Consider the following 23767-nt stretch of genomic DNA (forward strand, 5'->3'; position numbering starts at 1 on the left):
ATCCTGAGACACAACAGACCTGTATTTTCTTCCTTGCTCAGCCACAGGCCTATGATGTGGCTTTGGGCATAAAGGTATCATCTCCTTACTTCCATTGTCTTGCACCATCTTCGTTTATGGGGTCAGGGGGAGAGAAGGGAGCACTGGAAGTGCTTACTAGCAGGTGCTTGTATTGTCCAGGCTCAACCTCAGCTTGTGAAAAATAGGATACTTCATGATCTTGTTCTTTGGTCCTGAGGTGTGTGCATATGAAGTCCTTTTCCACCTCCTCTCTTTGTGTTTGAAGATGTTTAGAAAGCACACTTGACTTGATCTCTCAGTCGTCGAGATCAGCTGATCGGGACCAGCTCGGCCGGAGCCGTTCAGAGCGATCTCGAGGTAAGGAGAAGCGTGGGGGTGGGTTTCGGTTTCGGGACCCGGCAGCCCCCGGCAGCCCTTGCGAGAGCGGCTGACGTGGCGTGGGCGTTACCACGGTGACGGCGGGAGATTTAAAAGCGGGTGAAACTCGCAACTAGCACTCAGTCGTCGAGATCAGCTGATCGGGACCAGCTCGGCCGGAGCCGTTCAGAGCGATCTCGAGGTAAGGAGAAGCGTGGGGGTGGGTTTCGGTTTCGGGACCCGGCAGCCCCCGGCAGCCCTTGCGAGAGCGGCTGACGTGGCGTGGGCGTTACCACGGTGACGGCGGGAGATTTAAAAGCGGGTGAAACTCGCAACTAGCACTCAGTCGTCGAGATCAGCTGATCGGGACCAGCTCGGCCGGAGCCGTTCAGAGCGATCTCGAGGTAAGGAGAAGCGTGGGGGTGGGTTTCGGTTTCGGGACCCGGCAGCCCCCGGCAGCCCTTGCGAGAGCGGCTGACGTGGCGTGGGCGTTACCACGGGGACGGCGATCACACCCCCGCCCCTCGCCTTGAAAAAGCCTCAGGGAGGGCAGCGACGCGTCGCTGCCCACCAGGCGCTGGGAGAGGCAACCAGCTTGTGACGCGGGTGAGTATCACCCACACTGTGCTGCAGCGGCAGGTGGAGCAGCTCGTGCAGTAGGGCGCAGAGACTGTCACTCCTCGCTTGTTAGACCCTCTCACCTACTGCCAGTGTCCCTGACTGTTGCCGACCATGGTCTCCTCCAGGAAGAGGGCTTGCTTAAAGAAGACTGTGTCGACTCAGACGGAGCTACTGCCTCGAACCGTGGCTGTCCAGGTGTCCGGCTGCAGGGAGTGCCAGAGCCTGCTGCTGCCGGGGGAGGGAGATGAGCATTCAGCCTGTGTGAGGTGCGAGCAGGTGCAAGATCTGCTCGTCATGGTTGCAAAGCTTAAGGAGGAGATCGAGACACTGAGGTCCATCAGGGAGTGTGAAAGGGAGATTGACTGGTGGAGTAACTCCCTGGCGTGCCAGGCAGAAAGGCCCCAAGGGGGAACCCCCCAAAAGGTGATGGACCCCCTGCCCTGTCGGGCAGAGAGGGAGGATTTGAGAGAGCCCCTGCCCTGTCGCTGTCGGGCAGAAGTAGGGGGCCAAACAGCTGAGGAGGGTTGGAAGCGAGTTCCAGTTAGGCGTCGCGGGCAACCCCCCTCCCTACCTGCTTTGCTTCCCCAGGTGCCCCTCCGTAATAGGTTTGAGGCCCTGGATATTGAAGAAGATGTAGGTGGGGATGTGGTGCAAGGGCCACCTACGAAGTCACATAGGAAGAGGCGATCGACTCCACGCCTCAAGACTGCCTCCAATAAAAAAGAAAGAAGGGTAATTGTGGTAGGCAATTCCCTTCTGAGAGGGACGGAGGGCCCGATATGCAGAGCTGACCCTCAGCATCGGGAAGTTTGTAGCCTACCTGGAGCTCGGATCAGGGACATCGCCAGAGCCCTCCCCAAACTGGTGCGCCCAACGGACTATTACCCCCTACTGATCTTTCAGACAGATGGGGAGGAAGCGGCATCCCGTAGTCTGAGGGGAATGAAGAGAGACTTCAAGGCCTTGGGACGAATGGTGAAAGAGTCTGGGGCTCAAGTTATCTTCTCTTCCCTCCTTCCATTTTCGGATGATGATGTGGGACGGAATAGAAAAATTGAGTCCGTAAATGATTGGCTTCGGGACTGGTGCTACAGGCAGGGCTTTGGGTTCTTTGATAACGGCTGGTTTTATAAGACACCAGTCCGGTCAGTGATATGTGGGAAAGGTTTATCCCACAGGGGTAAAAAGATGCTGGGACATGAATTAGCAGGGCTCATTTGCAGGGCTTTAAACTAGATTTGAAGGGGGATGGGGTTGTAGCTGGGCTTGCATCAGTGGGGCAGCACACTGGAATCAATAAAGACCGGGAGGCCCCCCATCCCCCTAGGGTGAAATCGGTGTACTCGGCTCGCTCCCTGAAATGCCTGTACACCAATGCGCGCAGCATGGGGAATAAGCAGGAGGAGTTAGAAACCTGCGTTCGGTCAGGAGATTATGATCTGGTGGCAATTACAGAGACATGGTGGGACAGCTCACATGACTGGAATGTGGTCATGGATGGCTATGCCCTTTTCAGGAAAGACAGGCCAGCCAAGCGTGGTGGTGGAGTTGCTCTTTACGTGAGAGAGCAACTGCAATGTATAGAGTACTGTCCAGGTGCGGTTGAGGAGCAAGTTGAGAGTCTGTGGGTGAGAATTAAGGGGCAGGCTGGCAGGGGTGACACTGTTGTGGGAGTCTATTACAGGCCACCAGATCAGGGTGAGGAAGTTGATGAGGCCTTCTACGGGCAGCTGAGCGTGGCCTCACAGTCACAGGCTCTGGTTGTTATGGGGGATTTTAACTACCCTGATGTTTGCTGGAAGGACTACTCAGCCAGCCAGCCTCAGTCTAGGAGGTTCCTCCAGTGCATTGACGATAACTTTCTGATGCAAATGGTGGAGGAGCCGACTAGAAGAGGTGCGCTGCTGGATCTCGTCCTCGCTAACAAGGAGGGTCTGGTCGAAGCAGTAAAGGTGGGGGGCTGCCTTGGTTGCAGTGACCATGAGATGGTGGAGTTCAGAATCTCCTGTGGTGGGAGCAGAATACCGAGCAGAATTGCAACCCTGGACTTCAGCAGGGCCGACTTTGGCCTTTTCAAACAGTTGCTGGAGGAAATCCCGTGGGCAAGGCTGCTTGAGGGTAAAGGCGCCCAAGATAGTTGGTTAACTTTCAGGGACTGCTTCTACCAAGCTCAAGACCAGTGCATCCCGACGCGCAGGAAGTCAAGGAAGGGAGCCAGGAGACCTGCGTGGTTAAACAGGGAACTGCTGGGCAAACTCAAGTGGAAGAGGAGGGTTTACAAATCATGGAAGGAGGGGCTGGCCACTTGGGAAGAATATAAGGCTGTTGTCAGAGGATGTAGGGAGGCAACTAGGAAAGCTAAGGCCTCCTTAGAGTTAAACCTGGCGAGAGGGGTCAAGGACAACAGGAAGAGGTTCTTCAAATACATGGCAGATAAAACTAACACCAGAGGCAATGTAGGCCCACTGATGAACGGGGTGGGTGCCCTGGTGACAGAAGATACAGAGAAGGCAGAATTACTGAATGCCTTCTTTGTCTCTGTCTACTCTGCCGGAGGCTGTCCTGAGGAGCCCCGTACCCCTGAGGCCCCAGAGGAAGGCAGGGCAATGGAGGAGTCTGCCTCAGTTGATGAGGACTGGGTTAGGGAGCAATTAAGCAATCTGGACATCCATAAATCCATGGGTCCAGATGGGATGCACCCGCGGGTGCTGAGGGAGCTGGCTGAAGTCATTGCTGGACCGCTCTCCATCATCTTTGCCAAGTCTTGGGAAACGGGAGAGGTGCCTGAGGACTGGAGGAAAGCAAATATCACTCCGGTCTTCAAAAAGGGCAAGAAAGAGGACCCGGGCAACTATAGACCGGTCAGCCTCACCTCCATCCCTGGGAAAGTGATGGAACACCTTATCCTTGGTGCCATCTTAAGACATATCAAGGATAAGAGGGTCATCAGGGACAGTCAACATGGCTTCACCAAGGGGAAGTCGTGTTTGACCAACCTCATAGCCTTTTATGAAGACGTAACAAGGTGGATTGACGATGGCAGAGCAGTGGATGTGGTCTACCTTGACTTCAGCAAAGCATTTGACACCGTCTCCCACAGCATCCTCACGGCAAAACTGAGGAAGAGTGGACTGGATGATCGGGTAGTGAGGTGGACTGCAAACTGGCTGAAGGAGAGAAGCCAGAGAGTTGTGATCAATGGGGCGGAGTCTGGTTGGAGGCCTGTATCTAGTGGAGTGCCTCAAGGGTCAGTTCTGGGACCAATACTGTTCAATATATTCATCAATGACTTGGATGAGGGAATTGAGTGTACTATCAGCAAGTTTGCTGATGACACCAAGCTGGGAGGAGTGGCTGACACGCCAGAGGGCTGTGCTGCCATCCAGCGAGACCTGGACAGGCTAGAGAGTTGGGCGGGGAAAAATTTAATGAAATATAACAAGGGGAAATGTAGAGTCTTGCATCTGGGCAGGAACAACCCCAGGTTCCAGTACAGGTTGGGGAATGACCTATTAGAGAGCAGTGTAGGGGAAAGAGACCTGGGGGTCCTGGTGGACAGCAGGATGACCATGAGCCAGCACTGTGCCCTTGTGGCCAGGAAGGCCAATGGCATCCTGGGGTGTATTAGAAGGGGGGTGGTTAGTAGGTCCAGAGAGGTTCTCCTTCCCCTCTACTCTGCCCTGGTGAGACCTCATCTGGAATATTGTGTCCAGTTCTGGGCCCCTCAGTTCAAGAAGGACAGGGAACTGCTGGAGAGAGTCCAGCGCAGGGCCACAAAGATGATTAAGGGAGTGGAGCATCTCCCTTATGAGGAAAGGCTGAGGGAGCTGGGTCTCTTTAGCTTGGAGAAGAGGAGACTGAGGGGTGACCTCATTAATGTTTATAAATATATAAAGGGTGGGTGTCACGAGGATGGAGCTAGGCTCTTCTCGGTGACAACCAACAGTAAGACAAGGGGTAATGGGTCCAAGCTGGAACACAAGAGGTTCCACTTAAATGTGAGAAGAAACTTCTTCTCAGTGAGGGTGACGGAACACTGGAACAGGCTGCCCAGGGGGGTTGTGGATTCTCCTTCTCTGGAGACATTCAAAACCCGCCTGGACGCCTTCCTGTGTAACCTCACCTAAGTTTTCCTGCTCTGGCAGGGGGATTGGACTAGATGATCTTTTGAGGTCCCTTCCAATCCCTAACATTCTGTGATTCTGTGATTCTGTGATTCTGTGACCAATATCCACTTTTTTCAATTCACAGACCACTAAACTTTTGCTACATTATGTCAGTTGAATTTACTGTAGCTTCTCAACACCAGAGTAATAAATGTCTTGGTGAGAAAAGGAGACAATTTCCCTCTATTTGCTTTTTCCCCTTTGGCAAATAATTCTCTTTACACAGGCCTTTGGAACAAGAGAATATAGTCTCCATTCTGCAAGTATTCAAATCCAAGCAAACACTGCTTTATTTAATATAGCATTTAATTTAGACGCAGACTACTCAGTGCTAGAGAAGCTGCAGCTCAAAGGTGAACAACAAAAGGTCTGCTAAACATGACAAATAGAGTTCATACCTTCTCTCTCCTTTTCTGCACCTTTCTTTTTGAATTATGCCATAGATGCTGTAAGTATCAAGAAAGGTACACTTCTTAGCACTTAAGTTTAAATTACAGCAAGGGAAAAAGAACTAAGAACTTCTCTTAACTAGCCTTATGTAGTCCCTCTCCATCTCATATAAGGCAAAATTAAGCATTTTAGATGTTTCTTGTAGTTTCACTAGACTATACAAAACAGTGTTGTAGAAAAACAAAGAGAAACTATGTTTCTAGCAAGTCAGAGGTAAGAGATTTCAGAAGCAAAGAGACATAACTTGGAATTGCTGAATAAGAACGTTGGCTGATTGTTTCTGCTAATAGAAGCAGCATTAAAAGAATAAAATAATTGTTTTATTCTGCTATTAGGTTTCAGAGTTAAGCATCCAAGGCGGTAAGAAAGTAAGCCCAAGAGTATCTGAAATATTACTCCAAGCTTTCATTTTCTCTGGAAGTCAAGACAACATTTATATAACATTTATAATCAACTGTGCTGAACAATGGGACAATCAGACAACCTCCTCTGAAAAGGCCATGCTCATTTTTTGCCTAGTCTTTGTGGACAGACCTGGGCGGATTCTGTCCGCTTCATTTCCGAACTTCATGGTTCAGCCCATACTGACAGCAGGAGGTTGGCCTGTCTGGCAGGAGCCTCCCAGCTCCAACACAGCAGAGGTCCACATCGCAGGTTTGAACATGAGAGACCTTTGGCCAGACGGCACTCCACAGGGAAGGTGAGGACCATGCGCAGCAATCTGTGTTGTCAGAAACCGGTGGAATAAACACCTGGTCCAGAGTCACAGAAATTCTGCACCGCTGCACTCTCAGCAGCCCTCCTTGCCCTCCCCACTGAACAGGGAGAGCCCTTTATCACCTCTGTAACCCAGAGGTTTTAAAAGGAGAGATGGGTTTCACTGGCTTGACATAAACCTTAGGAGATGTAAAAACTGAAAAATGCTGGATGGGAGTGAGCAGAACCAGAGGGAATTAGAACATATGCTTAGTATTAATGAAGGATACTTAGTAAGCTTTCTTCTCTTACAGGCTGGTACTCCCTTAAGGGGTTTCAGTAAAGTCAGAACAATAACAACAACAATTAATACTAAGATACCACACAGTGTGCCTACAAGAAAGCTTGAGCTTAATATTTTTATAGGTCACTCACTAACAGACTTTAAAAGCTTACAAAGTTACTGGGAGGAGAGAAGTTCTGTGCCTCTGTGGCTGCAGGAATCTTCAGACCTCCCAGAACTGCCACAGTGTCAACATTATCTAATAACAAGGTTCTTCTGAGATTTAGAGCATGACAGCATCTTGCTCCATCAACATACTTTACAGCTTCCATCCTTCCAAACTTCAAATATGGTACAGTCCACAGCCTTAAGGAATCTTCCCACATCATGAATTAAATTTGGAGAGAAAGTCTCACAATACATTTGATATGATTTACCATCATCTATTTCAACACCTTTAAAACATTCAGCAATGCGGGGGAAAAAGACCATTTCGGTGATTTTCTTCCCACTAAAGGAGGCCTTGAATTTTAGATCCATTATGTCCAAATTGAATCTGAACAATAAATCAAGAAAACCAATCTCAAACTATAAAGATTTATATTACAAGACTGACCTAACACAGTAAGCCAGAAACAGTAGGGTAGAAACCAGACATTTTAGTACTACAAGAGGTGAAACAGGCAAAACATAAGGCGTTGAGGAGGAAATATGTCATTCATGAAGACCTGGCCATTTCAGGTAATTCTATGGCTTATGAGTAACATTCTTATATTTGGTTGCTGCTTCCTCCCCTCTCCCCCACCCCCCGGCTTCCTCCCCTAAACTCAGTATCTTTGTCCAATTTTAAAAGTCAGTCTTGCTTGCTACCTTGGACAGACTGACCTTCTATTCTATGATCCAGGCAAACAGCGCTGTAGCTCCTTCCAGCCGTGCAATGCCACAGCTCACTAGGGAATCGGTACTGACAGACGTTTCCAGGCCACAAACACCACTGTGATTTTCTTGCCATTTTGAGTCTATAAATAGCATAAATGCATTGCTACTTCAGAAGCAAAACTGGGGCCTGTTGAGGTACAAATAATGGAGAACGAAGCTACTAAACTATGAGAAAGTGGTTCTAAAAACATCTTTCCTCTTTGTACGGGGACATGTGAGGCTTGAGCTGAAGTGCCTGCTGTGCCACATCAAGGGGGAAGGACAACGCCTGACCTCTCTCTCCAAGGTGACTGCCCAGTCAAGTCACCAGATGTTCATTTTCTGGAGCTGATTCCAGCACGGTCCTAAAGAACCAACTGTTTGTGTCAGCCATGCCATGTTGCTGTGAAGTGTTGCAGTTCTGAAGATTCAACCTTTTCCAGCAAAACACTGCCAAGGATTTCTTGGCTGGTTGAGACAAATATTTTAGATTTCTAAGAGCTGGTTAAGCTCCTTTGAAGGAATCACACTGCCTTAATTTCAGCTGCTATTTCAGAACACATTTACCTCTGCTTGACAGTTTCTATACTCTTCACACGCACAAACTGAAAACAAGCTCTCAGAAATTCCTATTTTTTAATAGTACATGACGAGTTAAGAAGGAATGGCACCAACTTGATCTGTCTGGTATCTGAGTAGATTTTACAGTACAAAGCAGGTTGCCAACTGACATATCCATAGCACCTGCCATACAGGTCACTGCAGACACATGTATCATTAAACAAAACAACCAGTGCAAGCAACAGCTCACATCACAACCTTGTGTTTTTTATCATCCTGCGATGTATTAAAGTCCTGTGGCTACATCCAGATAGACAAAAGTTTGACAGCTCTCCCTGCCTTCTAGAGGACACAACCTACTTTCCTCCCAGAGCTCAGTATTACAAACTCATTGCTCGTTTACTTAGTTTACAGCCTAAAGCACCACGATTTGATAGCCATATTATGACGGAACAACTTTTGCTGTCCAATTTACCCAGATTCCATGGTCAAGCTGTAGTTTTGCCCTTACCGTCTTTCATATTTTACTGAGTGCCACTGTTGCATACAGCTTGTCCTGTCCCTAACACCACCCAACCTAGAGAAGCCTAAAGTTCAATTACACCTGCATCACAATACAATTACACTCTAGACACGACCTTGCTATAACGCTAAGGTCATGGCTGAAGCTGTGTGCTGAGGCAGAGAAAAAAGAACTTGCATTGCTACGCTTGATCTTTTACTTGCACTTCTGCATGGACATGAATGACCCACAACAAAGTCTGTGAGGCTTGCTGGAGTAAATAACTAAAAGAAAATTTATTCCTAGGCATGAACAAATCCAATATGGAGCAAGAGCCTGGTAAGAAGCATTATTGCAGTCTTAGGTTATATAGCAAGTTTCCAATAGCACCAGAAACCAAAGACAAAATCCGCAAGTCCCTCTGTATTTGCCCCCATATCTGAACTTCAAGTCTACTACATTACTTCATTACAGATTGTCACCCTTTGAACTCTCTTTCACTGCAATCATTCTAAGCTAATAGCAGCAGAACTGCACGTACTGTCAACTCAAGTGTATTTTGGTATTACTAAATAAAAAAAGTGGAACTTGTTTCTGTATTAGCAGGAGGCTACATCATGAGGTCTTCTCCCATTAATTTTAGTGAAAATTTCAGAAGTTTGCTCTTAACAAGAGCATTGTACCATTTTACCTTTCAATTGAAAGCATTTTTATTTTTACCTTAATTGAAGGATAAAAGGAGAATGCTGAATGTTTTACAGGCGCTAAGGATACTGAGGAAATATACAGATTAAAAAGGACACACATAGTCCTGTCACCACATTACTGACCATCAGCTTCGAGTAAAGCCATAGATAAAGCTAAATATTTAATAATTGTACATAGGTCTTTTGAAGCTTTAGAACTGTAGAATTTTTCAGTTGCATCTGTTCAGATGTGTATTTTTCTTACCTACTTCCCAGAGAACCATGAGGGCAGATTCAGGAACAAGAATAACCCCACAGCTTTTGATTGTCAAGTATGTGCACACAAAAGCTGCCTTTATAAAAGTGACTCTGATCACATATGATTAACATATTTTCCAGTAAGGAAGTAATGCTATGAAAATGCATTTTTTTAAAAAGGTTTTTTTTATAATAGACTTGTTAAATCTGCTTACTGTCCTTAACACTCCTTGATGAGCTTCATTCAGCTTTAACTTAAATGTCACAGAAAGAACAACAATTTGCACAGAAAATGTGTCAAGAACGTAACCAATTAAGTAACAATTCTACCAAGTACTTTCAGAACACTTCTTAGCAAGACAGAAGGCACAACTAACTACAGCAACAGGCTTAAAACATTGAATAAAGCATTATTCAACTGTACATACACCTCTAAAACACTCAACTTACAAAATTATCAAACATACATCAGTGTTCGACATATGGGCTATAGCTCAACTACAGCTTTAAACACGGATTGACATTCCCATATCCTATAATAAAGGTATTTCTCACAAAAATCCTTTTGTAACTCTGCATTTAATACATATCTAAATCGCCATCAAGAAAGCTACAGATATCAGAGGTGGGGGGCAGGGGGAGGTGAAAAGCCTCTTGAAGTCTGTAACAACTGTTCTGTAAGATATAAAAAGCAAAGCAGGGAAAGGTGTTTTCAGAGAGCTCCAAGGACTGTGAAACAAACCTATTCCACAGGAAGACTGATGAAGGCTTCTAGGCCATATTCCTTGTTTTACTTCATTTTGATTTACAAGAGACAACAGCAATATATACCATACATTTTATATAACTCTCACTATTCCTTTTGTGAACTGCATACTTGCACACAAGAGTGAAGTCAAGCTAAGCGGTCTTCAAGTCATCTGTGTAATAAACAATTGTCACTTAAGATTACCTTACACATGACTGATGGTTTTGTAAATGCAAAGGACAGACTTATCCCACCCATTTCTACCAGAAAAAGACTTCAGAACTGAAAATATTTACATTTTGCACAAAATCATTGAATGAATTGATTTGTATCCAATATGAGACAGACTATCCCTACAGGAATGTTGCAATTCTGATTTCAAGCTTTGAGTTTATTTCAGAAATAGAGGAAACATGCAGCCTCATTCACTAAGGAACATTTCCTGAATAAATATGCAAATCAGCCCAAAAACTAATTAGAGAAAAGAAAAGAAGGGTCTTGTCATCACATATTACGCGATAAAAATAACGGGGGGAGGGGGGGGAATCAAAGGCAGCCCAAGCTTTAAATGTGAGGTTGTAGATGGATCTCAAGGGCCCTGTTAATCCCTGACACACCTGTACAGCTCCATCCTATAACACACAAACATTTCCCATCTTTGGAACCTGACATACACAGTACACATTTAGCTGATTACAGCTAGCTTTGGATTAACAGGCTTCTGTAGGTTTGTCTCCCTTACAGCTCCATAGTTTTCTTCTGCACTTATGGTTTCATCTTAACCTCTAATATTCTCCAGGTATCTAACACAGACAAGAAATTGTTGCCTGCTGAGAGGAGAAAACATGCAAAAATGTATTGCAAGATGTTTATCTCAGATCCAGAAGAAAAGAGTATCTTTATTCCCCCACCCTGAATCTGCACCCAACAAAACAATTTGTAGGCTTTTCTAGTTTTATTAAAGACAGGGCTTTTTGTTAGGCAGATTTTTCTTCTTCAGAAAAGAGGGGAATAGGTAGTTGTCATGTCTCTTGCCCTAAAGAATCAAAATTGAAAACAGAACTTTATAACCACTAATTGCACCTTCTCACAATGGCAGCTCAGTTAAGAGACTGCTTTTCCTTTGCTATACTTTGAACCAGAGCAGTTATGCAGCTCAATAGTCTCTTTTACTTACCTTTCTTGTGTCTTCATCTGCTGGATCAAATCTGAAAATGGCCTGATTCTGTGAAAAAAGAGAAGAGTTTGCATTTGTTACATGAACAGCTGCCAAGTACGTAATACCTGCAAAACTGTTATAGAACTTTAGGAGTCTGGTTCAAACCAGCCTCCGATAACGAGGCCATAACCATGTCCACTCATGTCCTTTTCCATTCTATCCAACAGCAAGAGCTTCAGTAAGTGGCTCTGACTAAGGATTTCACCATTACCTCACTACTGGTGCCGAGCAAACCTTGGCCTGGGGCCCACGTTTCTGACGTGAGTTAACAATCTCACATGCGGCACTTTACAGGGTGAAAAACATTAGTTACAGCCTTGTGTTGTTATTATTATATTGATATATTAAGATATCTTATTACTCAGACTCTTCCCTGAGCAGTTCCTGTTTACGAGCTTTTAACTGCACCTTAAAGTGTCCCAAAAGAACAACCATGGTATAATCTTGCCCAGAAAACATGTAGAATAAATCAAATAAGCTTTACTACAAAGACTACCAGTTTCTGTAGTGTGGCAATTTCCAAAACACATTAACAAGGTATTTGTTTCTCTGGAACAGTTAAACACAAGATAAACATGGTCTAACAACAAGTACTTACTTCCTGTTAAACACTTCAAAGAGTAATTGAATCTAGTTCTATGTTAGTATCCTGAGGTATGTTATTAGTGAAATATTACTCAAATGACACAAAGTTTATTCTGCCAGTCAAAGAAAACAGCAGTAATACCAGAGAGTTATTTTAATGATATTTTAAAACTTCCAAGCTAAATGATTAAGCAAGAGGAGAAGCTTTCAAAAAAAAAAAATCTCAAGTTTCTATTATTTCTAATACACAACTTGCTACATCATGCAAATGACTGAAAACCAAAAGTGACCCTCCACAGCACATTCGCAGGCCTCTTACATTTCATGACACAAGCTCAGAACTACACAGAAAGGCCTTGGACACCTACCCTACCATCAAGGGTTACCAATGTCAGATCCTTGAGGATGGCAGGAAAATAATTCCTTTCTCTTACAGGGCTCCCAATTAACACAGTTGAACAAGTTCAGCAAATGCCAGCCAAAGACAGGTGAATATTAACTGATAAGCAATTAACCATGAGATGGCAATTTTTGCATTTGCACATGAAGTCTTTTGAAACTTGGAAAGGTACTGACAGCAAGTAGTCTAAATGCTGGAGAAGCAGAGATTTAGAATAATCATTGCAAATGGGATGACATAGAGGAGCAAGAACAGACCTATTAATTTCTCTCATAGTTTTTCTATAGCCATCTGCACCTTTAGAACTACACTTAATCCACCCTTTCTTTTCAATTAAAGCACATTTAATCCATTATTTGGAAAGAAAACTAAGGAAACCTAAAGCCCAGAAGAGGTATGGGTAAAGATAAGGAACCTGGAGTACTCGTCCCAGTCTTCGCTGGCTGACAGGTAACATATCTGAGTTAGTAACACATCGCACAGAAAAAGAGACGTAGGAAACATTAAGGCAAACTTCTTAACAAGAAACACAATAAGAGAAATGTCGTTTTGAAACAATATTAAAAGATTCCCATGCCACTTCAAAAGAAGTATTTAGCTACACACGCAACTCCAATACTTCATTCGAAGACTTGAAATGCCAGAACAGAAACCACATCAGCTTGAGAATTCAACTGTCCTTGAGAATTCAACTTAAACCTAAATAATTATCTGGGGAAGTTGCTGAGAAGGCATAAAATCCAGTACTGCAAATTTAAGAAAAGATGTACGTGTGCAGTTTTTGATGGAAGACATTTAACAAAGGGTCATTGTCAAGAGTAAAGACAGGAGATCAGAATCCTTCCTCTGCACCTTAGAGGTCAGTGAGTTAAAGCAGTTAGATGCACCTAAACAAACTCTATGTCTACCAGCCCTTCAGAAAAAGTGTCCTGCAGCTGCAGCAATCCCTACATTTTAATTTCATGTGCACAAAGGCAACCTGCATCAAGACTGTTGCTCAAGCTGCTTCTAGAAGCTCAACTCTGAGTGAAGATATCTGTTATTGCCATTGTTACACTTAAAATATACTGCACCTAAGACAGCAAACTTCAAGCCATCCCTTAGAGGCTGAAGAATAACCATATGCCAATCCACATTAATTTGGCTTTTCCCCTAATCACAGAGCTAGGAAACTTTAACCAAAAACCTGAATGTTTGTTCCTGTAACAGGTTCCTAAATTTCAGCAGATGGTTAGTTCAACACAACTGCATTTAAATTACATCCAGAGCCAAACTCCAAGTCAGTATCAGCTTTAGGGACCTGTGTGCCAGCCACAGAAGTGTCTACACAAAGGACAGACACCTGATGGGTTCAGATGTGATCTTTGGAAGTGGACCACACTGCTCTACTGAAATCTAGGTGTCAAAATGCCCCTGTCAGAGGAGGGGAAAAAAGAAAAGAACACCCAGCATCTAGCTTCACTCCAACTTCTGCTTCCCAACATTACCAGGAAATCCCTTCATTTCTTGACTTCACATACACATATCACACTGTAACGGCAGCAGACACGAGGTACTCTTTCATAACCATCAGCAATCAAAGCTCAACCTGTTGTAACCCTGCTTTTAGCTGTTGCTTCTTTTCCCTTTTCTTGGCCAGAACCACACAAAAATCAATCGAGGCTTGGCAGCCCATTTTACACCCCCCTGCCTCCCACTGCAGGGCTACTCCTCTGCGCGTTGACGCGGTCCCTGCCAAAGCAGTGGGTGCAAAGCCCCCTCTCCCGCACACCCGCTGACCTTGGCTGACCCCAAAGGGCAGCACCTCAGGCAGGTGAGCAGGCACCTAACGCTGTTATCCAGGAGACCTCAGCGTTATCGTGCCCTGCCTCTTCCCATAGGTACATGCAGGTTAAAAGGCTTTTGAGGCAAACTGACGCTGCGGGATGGCTCTTTTTGCAGCCTGGTGACCCGCTACGCTACATATCAGGCAGGTAAAGCGGAGGCAAGACGGAAGGCGCGGGGGGACAAGCCTGGCAACGGGCTTGATCCACCTGCAGTGTGCTGGGTCTGTGCTGCCGCAAGAGCCGGCTTTCCTCTGGGCCAGGGGTGCCAAACTCATTGTCACCGGGGCCACATCAGCCTCGTAGTTGCCCTCAAAGGGCCGACTTCAAATTATGAAAATACATTATTTTGTTTTCAGGAGGGAAAGTTGATTAAAAAAAAAGCAGTGAATTCTCCGGCAAAGGTTTTAAATTTGATGGAACAGAACAGGCGTTGGCTAATGAAAGAAAGAAACTACAAAAAGCAGCTCTTGGCTTGCAAGATTCGGATGATGAAGATAGAGCTGTTGATGTAAGTACATGAAAATCAGACTAAAGTTGTTTAAGGATTTCCAATACATTTGTATTTTCCCCAGTAGGTTATGTAACATCTTGTGGAATGCATGGATTTTTATTACTCTATGTCCTACGCTACTGACTTAACTTCCATAAATAAGATCTGTATGTATTCTTTGATATAAAACACACATGACTATGAGGATCTTGAAAAGTCTATTTCTGACTTACTGGTATTTTACACTTAAAATATGCAGCTATGTAAATATCAGAGAAATTATTTTCTTTGCAATATTAATCTTGCATAAATGGCACAGAATGATTGCCCTCAACTACAAACATGTTTTTACTTGCAGTGTTTTCAAGAAATTTTGCCCTTTGAGGGCAACTACGAGGCTGACGCGGCCCCCGGTGACACCGAGTTTGACACCCGTGCTCCACCCGTTCCCGCACACACGGCCCCGGGGCTGCCCGCGGGCAGAGAGCGCAGGGGAAGCGCGGGGGACGGGCCAGGCTATACCGGGCAGCAACGGCAGCCGGAGCGGTGACCGCACGGGACCCGCCTCAGAGCCGAGCCCGGGGGTGCAGGGACGGGCCCCCGCGGCCCGGTGCTGGCGGCGCTGCTGAGGGCGGGGCGGTGACACCGCCGGGTGTGGGGAGCGGAGGGCCCGGCTCGCCCCGCAGGGGGAGAGGAAGACGCCCGCCCTACCCCAACGGCCCGTTACCTCCTCGTTGTACCGCGCCAGGGCCCGCTCCACCGCCTCGGGGCCAGCGCGCCCCTCCACGGCCTCCAGCACCGCGCCCAGCTCCATGCCCGCCGCCCGCCCGGCCCCGCTCCTCTCCACCGGCAGCAGCCGCCGCCCCGCCGCGCCCTGACCTCCCACCCCGCGCCCCCCTGCCGTGGCGTGGCGTGGCGTGGCGTGACGCTGCCCTTGGAACCCGCCCGGACTGGCAGGCAGCGCTGGCGCGCCATTCGCTGGAGGGAGCGGTGGCGGGCACCCGTCAGCTCTCCTATTGGCTGCCCTCACGCCCAGTCCCGCCTGGCAAAGAGAATGCGGCGAGAGGCCTACGACTCCCAGCATGCCAAGCGCCGCGGCGCCGCGGTGCGCGGCGGGAGCTGCGGGGTTTTAAGTGCCGCGGGGCACGATGGGTGCTGTAGTCCCTTTGGGACGGCCAAGACCCGCGGCGGGCGAGAAGGGCGGCGAGCGGGATGAGGAGCGGGTTCGAGTCCCGAGTACTCTAGGGTTGCTGGGGGTCCTGGTGGACAGCAGGATGACCATGAGCCAGCACTGTGCCCTTGCGACCAAGAAGGCAATGGCATCCTGGGGTGTATTAGAAGGGTGTGGTTAGTAGGTCGAGAGAGGTTCTCCTGCCCCTCTACTCTGCCCTGGTGAGACCCCATCTGGAATATTGTGTCCAGTTCTGGGCCCCTCAGTTCAAGAAGGACAGGGAACTGCTGGAGAGAGTCCAGCGCAGGGCCACAAAGATGATGAAGGGAGTGGAGCATCTCCCTTATGAGGAAAGGCTGAGGGAGCTGGGGCTCTTTAGCTTGGAGAAGAGGAGACTGAGGGGTGACCTCACTAATGTTTATAAATATATAAAGGGTGAGTGTCACGAGGATGGAGCCAGGCTCTTCTTGGTGACAACTAATGACAGGACAAGGGGCAATGGGTACAAACTGGAACACAAGAGGTTCCACTTAAATATGAGAAGAAACTTCTTCTCAGTCAGGGTGACGGAACACTGGAACAGGCTGCCCAGGGGGGTTGTGGAGTCTCCTTCTCTGGAGACATTCAAACCCGCCTGGACACCTTCCTGTGTAACCTCATCTGGGTGTTCCTGCTCCGGCAGGGGGATTGGACTGGATGATCTTTCGAGGTCCCTTCCAATCCCTGACATTCTGTGATTCTGTGATTCTGTGTGTGCTCAGCGGCACAACGCACACTCTGGCACACGCTCTCCTCTTTAGGTTTTGCCGTCATGTCTGGCAGCAAAACGAACCCCTTTTTCTCAAGTCTAATCCATCAGAGTCACGTGGGTACACAAAAATTCCCCATTTCCATTTGGAGGCAAAAACTCCCTCTCTGAGGTGCACCATGGCTGCATTCCCAAAACTGCCCGCATACCCTTTCACAGAGGGGTCAGTTCGGAGGGTGTTGATGAGCGTGTGCGGACCAGAGACGCCACATTTTGTGGGGGAGGTGGTGGGAGGGCAAGGTGGGCTGCACCGGCGGAGCCTGCGGCCACAGGGCAAAGGTGAGCCACGCATTCAAAGTGCTCTGCAAGACCCTAGGCGTGAACTACACTGAGAAAATATATAGTATTTCCATACTAAAGGTGCCCTACTATCAAAATTCACTGTCCAGGTAACAGAAAATGATATATCAAAATTAACAAAAAAACCCCCACGGTAATAAAACTTCAGAGAGAGTTGCAGTTTGTCTCTCCTTGAAGTTTTTATTCCTTCAGCAGCAATTTAAGAGGTCCTCGGTGGTCATGAAAATAAAACTTTCATCTCAGAAATGACTGACACCATGGTGGAAAATACCACAGGGATGGGGAGGTTCCATCTGCAGATGGATGGTGGCCCCAAAGAGCGCTGAACGTGCTGGAACATGTTGGGGTGTGCCCGTGTGTGTTTAAGGCTCAGACCCAAACTAGGGTCTGAATTTTCAGGTTGGGGTCTTTCTTGCCACAGTGGGTTGAACAGAGTTACAAAACCAGAACAACACAGTCATTGAATGGCAAGGAGTAACGAAATCCAGCCCAAAGTGCGTAACCATTTCTTCTCGGTCAGGTCTGTGTCTATACTAATGCAACTTTTGAGAGAAACTCAGTAAAAATAATCCTCTGTTTGTTTGTTTTACAATTCTATCATAAACCATAAGCCTGCTTAGTTTTACTTCACAGCACAGCATAACACTCATTTTACTTTTACATTGACAATTACTTTTCTTTTTTAATTAAAAAGCCTAAAAAATAAAGACTAGAAAACTGTTACTGCCCTTTAAAGGCACATTGTTATTCATCATCAGTGCATTTTAGTTTCCACTTTAGGTAGCATATGAAGGATTAGGATTTCAATGAAAGAGAGGGACAGAATAAATTGCATCCTCTACCAAAGAACTGCCAGACCTTTTCAGATGGCTGCATACCATGAGCCCTTCCCATGTTAGTCAGCTTTATCTAAACCTTCCAAAGCAATGTCTGCCCCTGAATTTCATGGGTTTCAGGGTCAGTCACAACAGAATCGTGGGGCTGGGGAGGTCAGAGGCCATTTTTGTCAAAGGGTAGTGACCTTAGCAGCAAGAGGTAGCCTGACAAAAACAGGATTCATGCTAGTGAATGGAGTTCTCACTGTTCTTCCCCCGCTGAGTCTTTTTTCTACCTGGTAATGAAAAATCTTGAGAATTGTAATGGATTTTTATATGCATACATACACACATGTTTGGGTGCATGTATACATCTATTTTAAAGTATTATATATGTGATGTCAGTTATGTTATAATATACAATATTATGATATATTATATTGTATAAATTACACCTATTTATCTTTTGTTATACGTTTTAGCCCATGAGAAAGACCGCACTTTTAATAAAATGTTTATTTGTTGTGAGAAGAGGGGAGAAAGACAGAAAGGGAAAAAGGAAAAGGAAAAAGAAAACTAAAAAGAAAAAGGAAGAGAAAGTGAAAATGAGGTTGGATTGTTTGGCATGTGGTATAAAAGCTTCTCCAGAAAGATTTATGTAGTCACATATTTACTTTATATACACATAAATATGTGGCTAGGCAAGAAACAGCAGTTTCAGTTGCCGTGGTCAAGGGAAAGGCGTAATAAACAGGCTGCAGGCTCTGACTCAGGAGGTTTGGCAATTTGTACTAGGATGATTTAAGGGATTCCTGCCCCTAACCAGCCGTTCTACCCAGAGGTTTTCATCCTCTCATGAGCCGCTGCACTTCACAGCCTGGTATACACCCCTGCGACCTGAAAGCTGCGGTGGTTTATATTAATCTGGTGGGTTCTGACCTACGGTGGTCGAGGAAGGGACCTGCTTTCTCTTGCAGTGCTTCTGATGCAGACAGTGGTGGTGGTCTCTGTAGAGCTGTGTTTGGTAATCTATATATTGCTCCCCATGAACGTCCAGTTTAAATTTCAAAGCTGTCATCAGGAAACAGTTCAAAGGTAGTTGGAAGTGCATGTTCAGACTCCTGTGGCATCAACTCAAGTGTTTAAATCAATTAAAAAAAAAAAAAAAAAAGACTGCAGAGGTTCTTTTGTAAAAGGTTTTCAAAGCCCCATCTGACTGACGATGTTCTGTGGCTCTTTGTTATGAGCAGCTTTGTGGTGTTGCTGTTGGTTAAAATTCCCTCTCCCAGCACCTCATGCACAGTTGTGCTGTTCTCCACTCGCAAGTTCTTTATTATTAATATTTCTGGGGCTGACACTGTGTCCAATATCCATCCTCTTCTTGGAACAGTCTCCCATCAGGTAACTGGAGATTAACTAATGTTCTTGTGAGTGAACAGGGTCACAGTGGACTCTTGGCCAATGTGATGCAATGCGGAGATTTGAAATTCATTGGGGAAGAGAAAGTGGACTTTTTTATTCTGCTGACACTACCTTTCCCATACAAATTTCTCACAGTCTTGATGAGGCAGATATTTCTGTGCTTGTTGATATTTAATAAGCCAGAATCAACGCTTTGATTTAAACATCTTCAATAACAAAATGCCGAGTAGGACTGTGGTCTCAAACTCATCAAAACTCCAGTTGCTGAAGACTGCCAACTAAAAAAATTTCCTCACATGACTTACTATCTTCATGTGTAGACAATTTTGACCTGAAGGTAACTTGAATAAGAACAAAATAGATGTGTTAACCTGAGCCTTATCTCCCCTGTCCTTAATAAAAGTGAAGAGTAAAAGTATATTGGGTAATAACACCAGCTGACAAGGGTAAGATTTCAGAAGGTCTGTGACACTAATCCAGGAAGCAAGATTTTCATCAGGTACCTGAAGGTATTGAATATTTAAAGAGAATATTTACGAGCCTGGACACTTGCCAAACCTGACCTGGGACATCCTTCCTCCCTCAGTCCTTGCAGATTTCCAGCATGTTCCTCTAGTTACTTTAGACCCCAGATTCTCACCAGTTTACCCACTAGTTAAATATACAAAGTCTGAGAATTTTACCGCTTAATTTTACCTAAGGAAAAATGACTTTTCCATTTCCAGTATTCCAGTGGCAACACTTCCGTAACAAGGTGCTGTAAAGAAGACGGCACATCTTACCTGCCTCAGCAAGTACACAGGCTTGGGTGAGCAAGAGCAGCAGCGGGGCTCAAACCAAGTGATAGAGAGTCATCTGTCCAGTCATAGCCTTGAGCCTCAGGCAGTTTGTAGCTGCAAGCACAGGTGCAGGACTACTCATTTGCGGTGAGTTATATACGTTCTCAAGTCCTTCATTGGATTAAAACATACATGGTCACATTGAGGATTTTTTGAAGGTTTGCAGCTTGCAGAAGTTTCTGTATTTAAGTACATTTAAATGGCATCTGTTTAATTTCAAGAACTTTATTCGAGTGTGAAAATCCCTCATATATCTTGCACAACTGTACAAATAACACTTATGTCCATTTTAGGCATAAACACAGTTATCATCACACTGGGTGCTATCAAAGATTTTATTTACAAAACAATTACTAAAATGCCTGATGTCATATTTCCATTTATTTATTTCTTACCCATAGGGTAATAGGTCCACCATAATTGCTTGGTGCATTTTATAATACAGACAAAAAAGCTATGTTAATAAAATCTAACAAAAACTCACAAATAGCTACAAATCTGACAGAAAATATCTAAGAAAAATTCTCCTCAAAATACAATACATTTTTCCACACACACACACAGTACAGAGTAAGTTCAAAGGCACAGCTTTGAATTTTGCTTTTGTAGAAGTATATAGCATTATCACCACGTGAAGGAATTGAGAATACAGTTTCATACCTGTCAATAGGTAATTAAATGAATAATCATGTTTGCATTGTCATTTTCTTTACATAATTGCTTCATATCATCATATTTAACATATGTGGCTCTGAATCCAAAATCTTCCCAGTCTCCAAGTCCCTTCTTAACCTTGTCATTACTGACCAGAGAAGTTAGATTTTTCCAGATTGTGCAAACTTAACACAAATACATATATAATAAGAACAATAGTCAACTTAAGGCAGTGTATAATTCAATGCTACATGTCTTTTCTTCTCTTTTGTAAAGATCAAACTTACTGGATCAACAGAAAGGTGCATCAATATACAAAGTTAGGTGTAAACTGAAACCTACCACAACACTGTTTTAAGGAGCCAGATAGAGGAATTGACATGAAATAGTGATGACTTGACAGAATGGTTTTTAAGGAATGCATTAATTGCTTAAAAGAAGAACAGATGACAGAGTTTTGCTGAGAGTGAATTTCTCGCCTTTAATTCAAATTATAAATAGGTCTCATTCCAGTACTTTCTTTTGTAAGACTCATCAATATTTGTCAAGAAGATGGGGGGGGCAAAAATGGCTCACTCAAACTGATGCCACCCAGGGTTGGCCCACACGCCAGAATGAAAAAAGGCACAGACTGGCCCCAAAAGTGGTCTAGAATGGCACAAAAATATTTTTCAGCTACAGGAACATTTAGTCATACTGGTCTGCAATCTGCCCATATTATGAACTATATTTATCTGCCCAGGATCTTTTTCCATCTTCACCTCCCTTGAAGAATGTCCATGAAAAGTCCCACATAACATGTTTTATCAGTCTTTTAAGTATATGGGCTTAGCTGATACCAGTCATTTTCATTTAGCCCAACCGGTAGTGGCTTCACCATTGATGTAGGCAAAGCCGGGAAAGTGTTGCATGTGCTCATATTCAGAATTTCTGCGTGTAGTCAGGGGTGTGTATATGTCACCAGAATTTCCATATCGTGTGGAGTGCATGGGTGGGCTCGTGTAGCAGGAGTTCGCGGCCGGGACCTCCGGCCAGCGAGGAGTCACTGGTGTGGGATGCAGCCTTGGAGTGTTGCTCATCAAACAGGGCTCCATTCTTGACGTTGGGCTATTGAAAGGATACTGCAATAAAAACAAAGAAAAACAAATTAAAGCATTGTCTACCACATACTCAAATTTAAAATAAGGGCTGGTGGTATCACAGTTCCCTGTTTAACAAAACCAAAGCCATGTGAATGAGCAGCGCTCCAACAACTAGGTAACATATTGAAACTGGAAAATCAGATAACTAGTGCCTGCATTCAAACTAAAGTGTCAGGAAAAGTCTTGCAAAGTAGTCACTGCATTTAAATATTTAATTAATTTATCAAAGAGCTAGATACTGGCAGGTATCTTTGGGAGCAGAAAAATAAATTGAATTCATCTAATCTTTTTCTCTCGGCTTTTACCTGGAAATTTGCTATTCAGTAAAAAACACAGTCTAAAATGTCCTACTACTGGAAAGCTGCTTTCCCTTTTAAATGTTCACAAGTCATCCTGCCACTTTCTGCAGAAAAATAGTATGGTCTGGCCTCAGAACCAACAGCTAATTGGAGAACTTACGAAAAGAGGCAGGCAGAAGAATCTCTCTATTCCCCAGCTGTTCACAGTGACAGTTGGAAACTAGAAATTAAAGTAGTTTGACAAATGCCTCCCACTAAGGAGAAGATGCGCTGATGACAAGATAGGCAGGAAAATAGAGAATATCTTTTGCTCTCTATAGCCACAGGCTGCCCGGCAACAGAAAGTAAACTGCACTCATGAGTGTTTGCTCAGAACGTGTTGATCTTATTGCCTGTCTTACAGGAGCAGATCATCTGTGTGCTGTGCCTAAGAAATTGCTCTTCTTGTTTTGCCATCCTGTTATCCATCTGCATAGCAGAGATGGTTAAGATCCCTGTTCCCCTTGACCAGCCATGTATCTTCAGATCTTCCACAATTTACACCTTCATACTTTTTCTACAAGAAGAGTCATAATTTAAAATATTATGATCTTGGGTTGTTTGACACTGTGGTATTTCCTTAACTAGAAAGCTGTCACCAAAGTAGGACTATCACCTCTTCTGATGCTCACAAACTTTGAAAGCTGCATGGCAAAACTTCATATGGCTGAGGGCTGTAAAACCTCTTCTCCATATTTTGGAGGGTCATGGAGAGAAGAACTGGTGTAGCTGTTTGCAGGAGGGAGCTGGCAGCGACTCCCAAAGAGTCTCGTTACATTACTCCACTGTCGGATGAGGCTGGGGTTACTCAGCTGCGTAAGCAGGTCCCCAAGGCAATGACAGCAGTGTCTCCATGAGGAGTTTCTGCTCAGTCCCTTCAGACCGGAGCCAGGAGGGCAGTGTTGCCTTGGAAAATGCATTCAAACAGTTCACAAGCCTCGGGCAGCTCAAAAGCCACACGCTGGCCACTCCTAATTAGAGAAGTGAAAGAGAAGACTATTTTTGACCAACATATTGTGCTGGTTTTGGCTGGAGTAGAGTTAATGTTCTTCATGGTAGCTAGTACGGGTCTATGTTTTGGATTTGTGCTGAAATCAGTGTTGATAACACAGGGATGTTTCAGTTACTGTGAGCAGTGCTCACACAGAGTCAAGGCCTTTCGTGCTTCTCACCCTGCCCTGTCAGTGAGTGGGCTGGGGGTGCACAGAAAGCTAGGAAGGGGGACAGCTGGGACAGCTGACCACAACTGACCACAAGGATATTCCATAGCATATGATATCACACTCAGCATTTAAAGCTGGGGGAAGAAGAAGACGGGCGGGGACACTCAGAGTGATGGCATTTGTCTCCCCAAGTAACCACTACATGTGATGGAGCCCGGCTTTCCTGGGCATGGCTGAATACCTGCCTGCCCATGGGAAGCAGTGAATGAATTCCTTGTTTTGATTTGCTGGTGTGCACTGCTTTTGCTTTACCTATTAAACTGTCTTT

General features: G+C 45.2%; 2 protein-coding genes across 2 annotated transcripts in view; both read right to left on the bottom strand.

Annotated features, from left to right (window-relative positions):
- Positions 1-15619, bottom strand: part of RIC8B (RIC8 guanine nucleotide exchange factor B) — a 41895-nt gene extending 26276 nt beyond the window's left edge. The window contains exons 1-2 of the mRNA XM_065639789.1: positions 15515-15619; positions 11445-11492 (exon numbers count right to left, since the gene is read on the bottom strand). Of these exons, the coding sequence (XP_065495861.1) occupies positions 11445-11492; positions 15515-15601 (135 nt within the window). The 5' untranslated portion in view covers positions 15602-15619. The remainder of the gene's footprint in view (positions 1-11444; positions 11493-15514) is intronic.
- A 6025-nt stretch (positions 15620-21644) lies between these two features.
- The window catches only part of RFX4 (regulatory factor X4), a 97531-nt gene continuing 95408 nt past the window's right edge, over positions 21645-23767 (bottom strand). Inside the window, exon 18 of the mRNA XM_065640953.1 lies at positions 21645-21917. Coding sequence (XP_065497025.1) covers positions 21645-21917 — 273 coding nt within the window. The remainder of the gene's footprint in view (positions 21918-23767) is intronic.

This window comes from Caloenas nicobarica, chromosome 1, assembly GCF_036013445.1.
Source record: "Caloenas nicobarica isolate bCalNic1 chromosome 1, bCalNic1.hap1, whole genome shotgun sequence".
Lineage (NCBI taxonomy): Eukaryota > Metazoa > Chordata > Aves > Columbiformes > Columbidae > Caloenas > Caloenas nicobarica.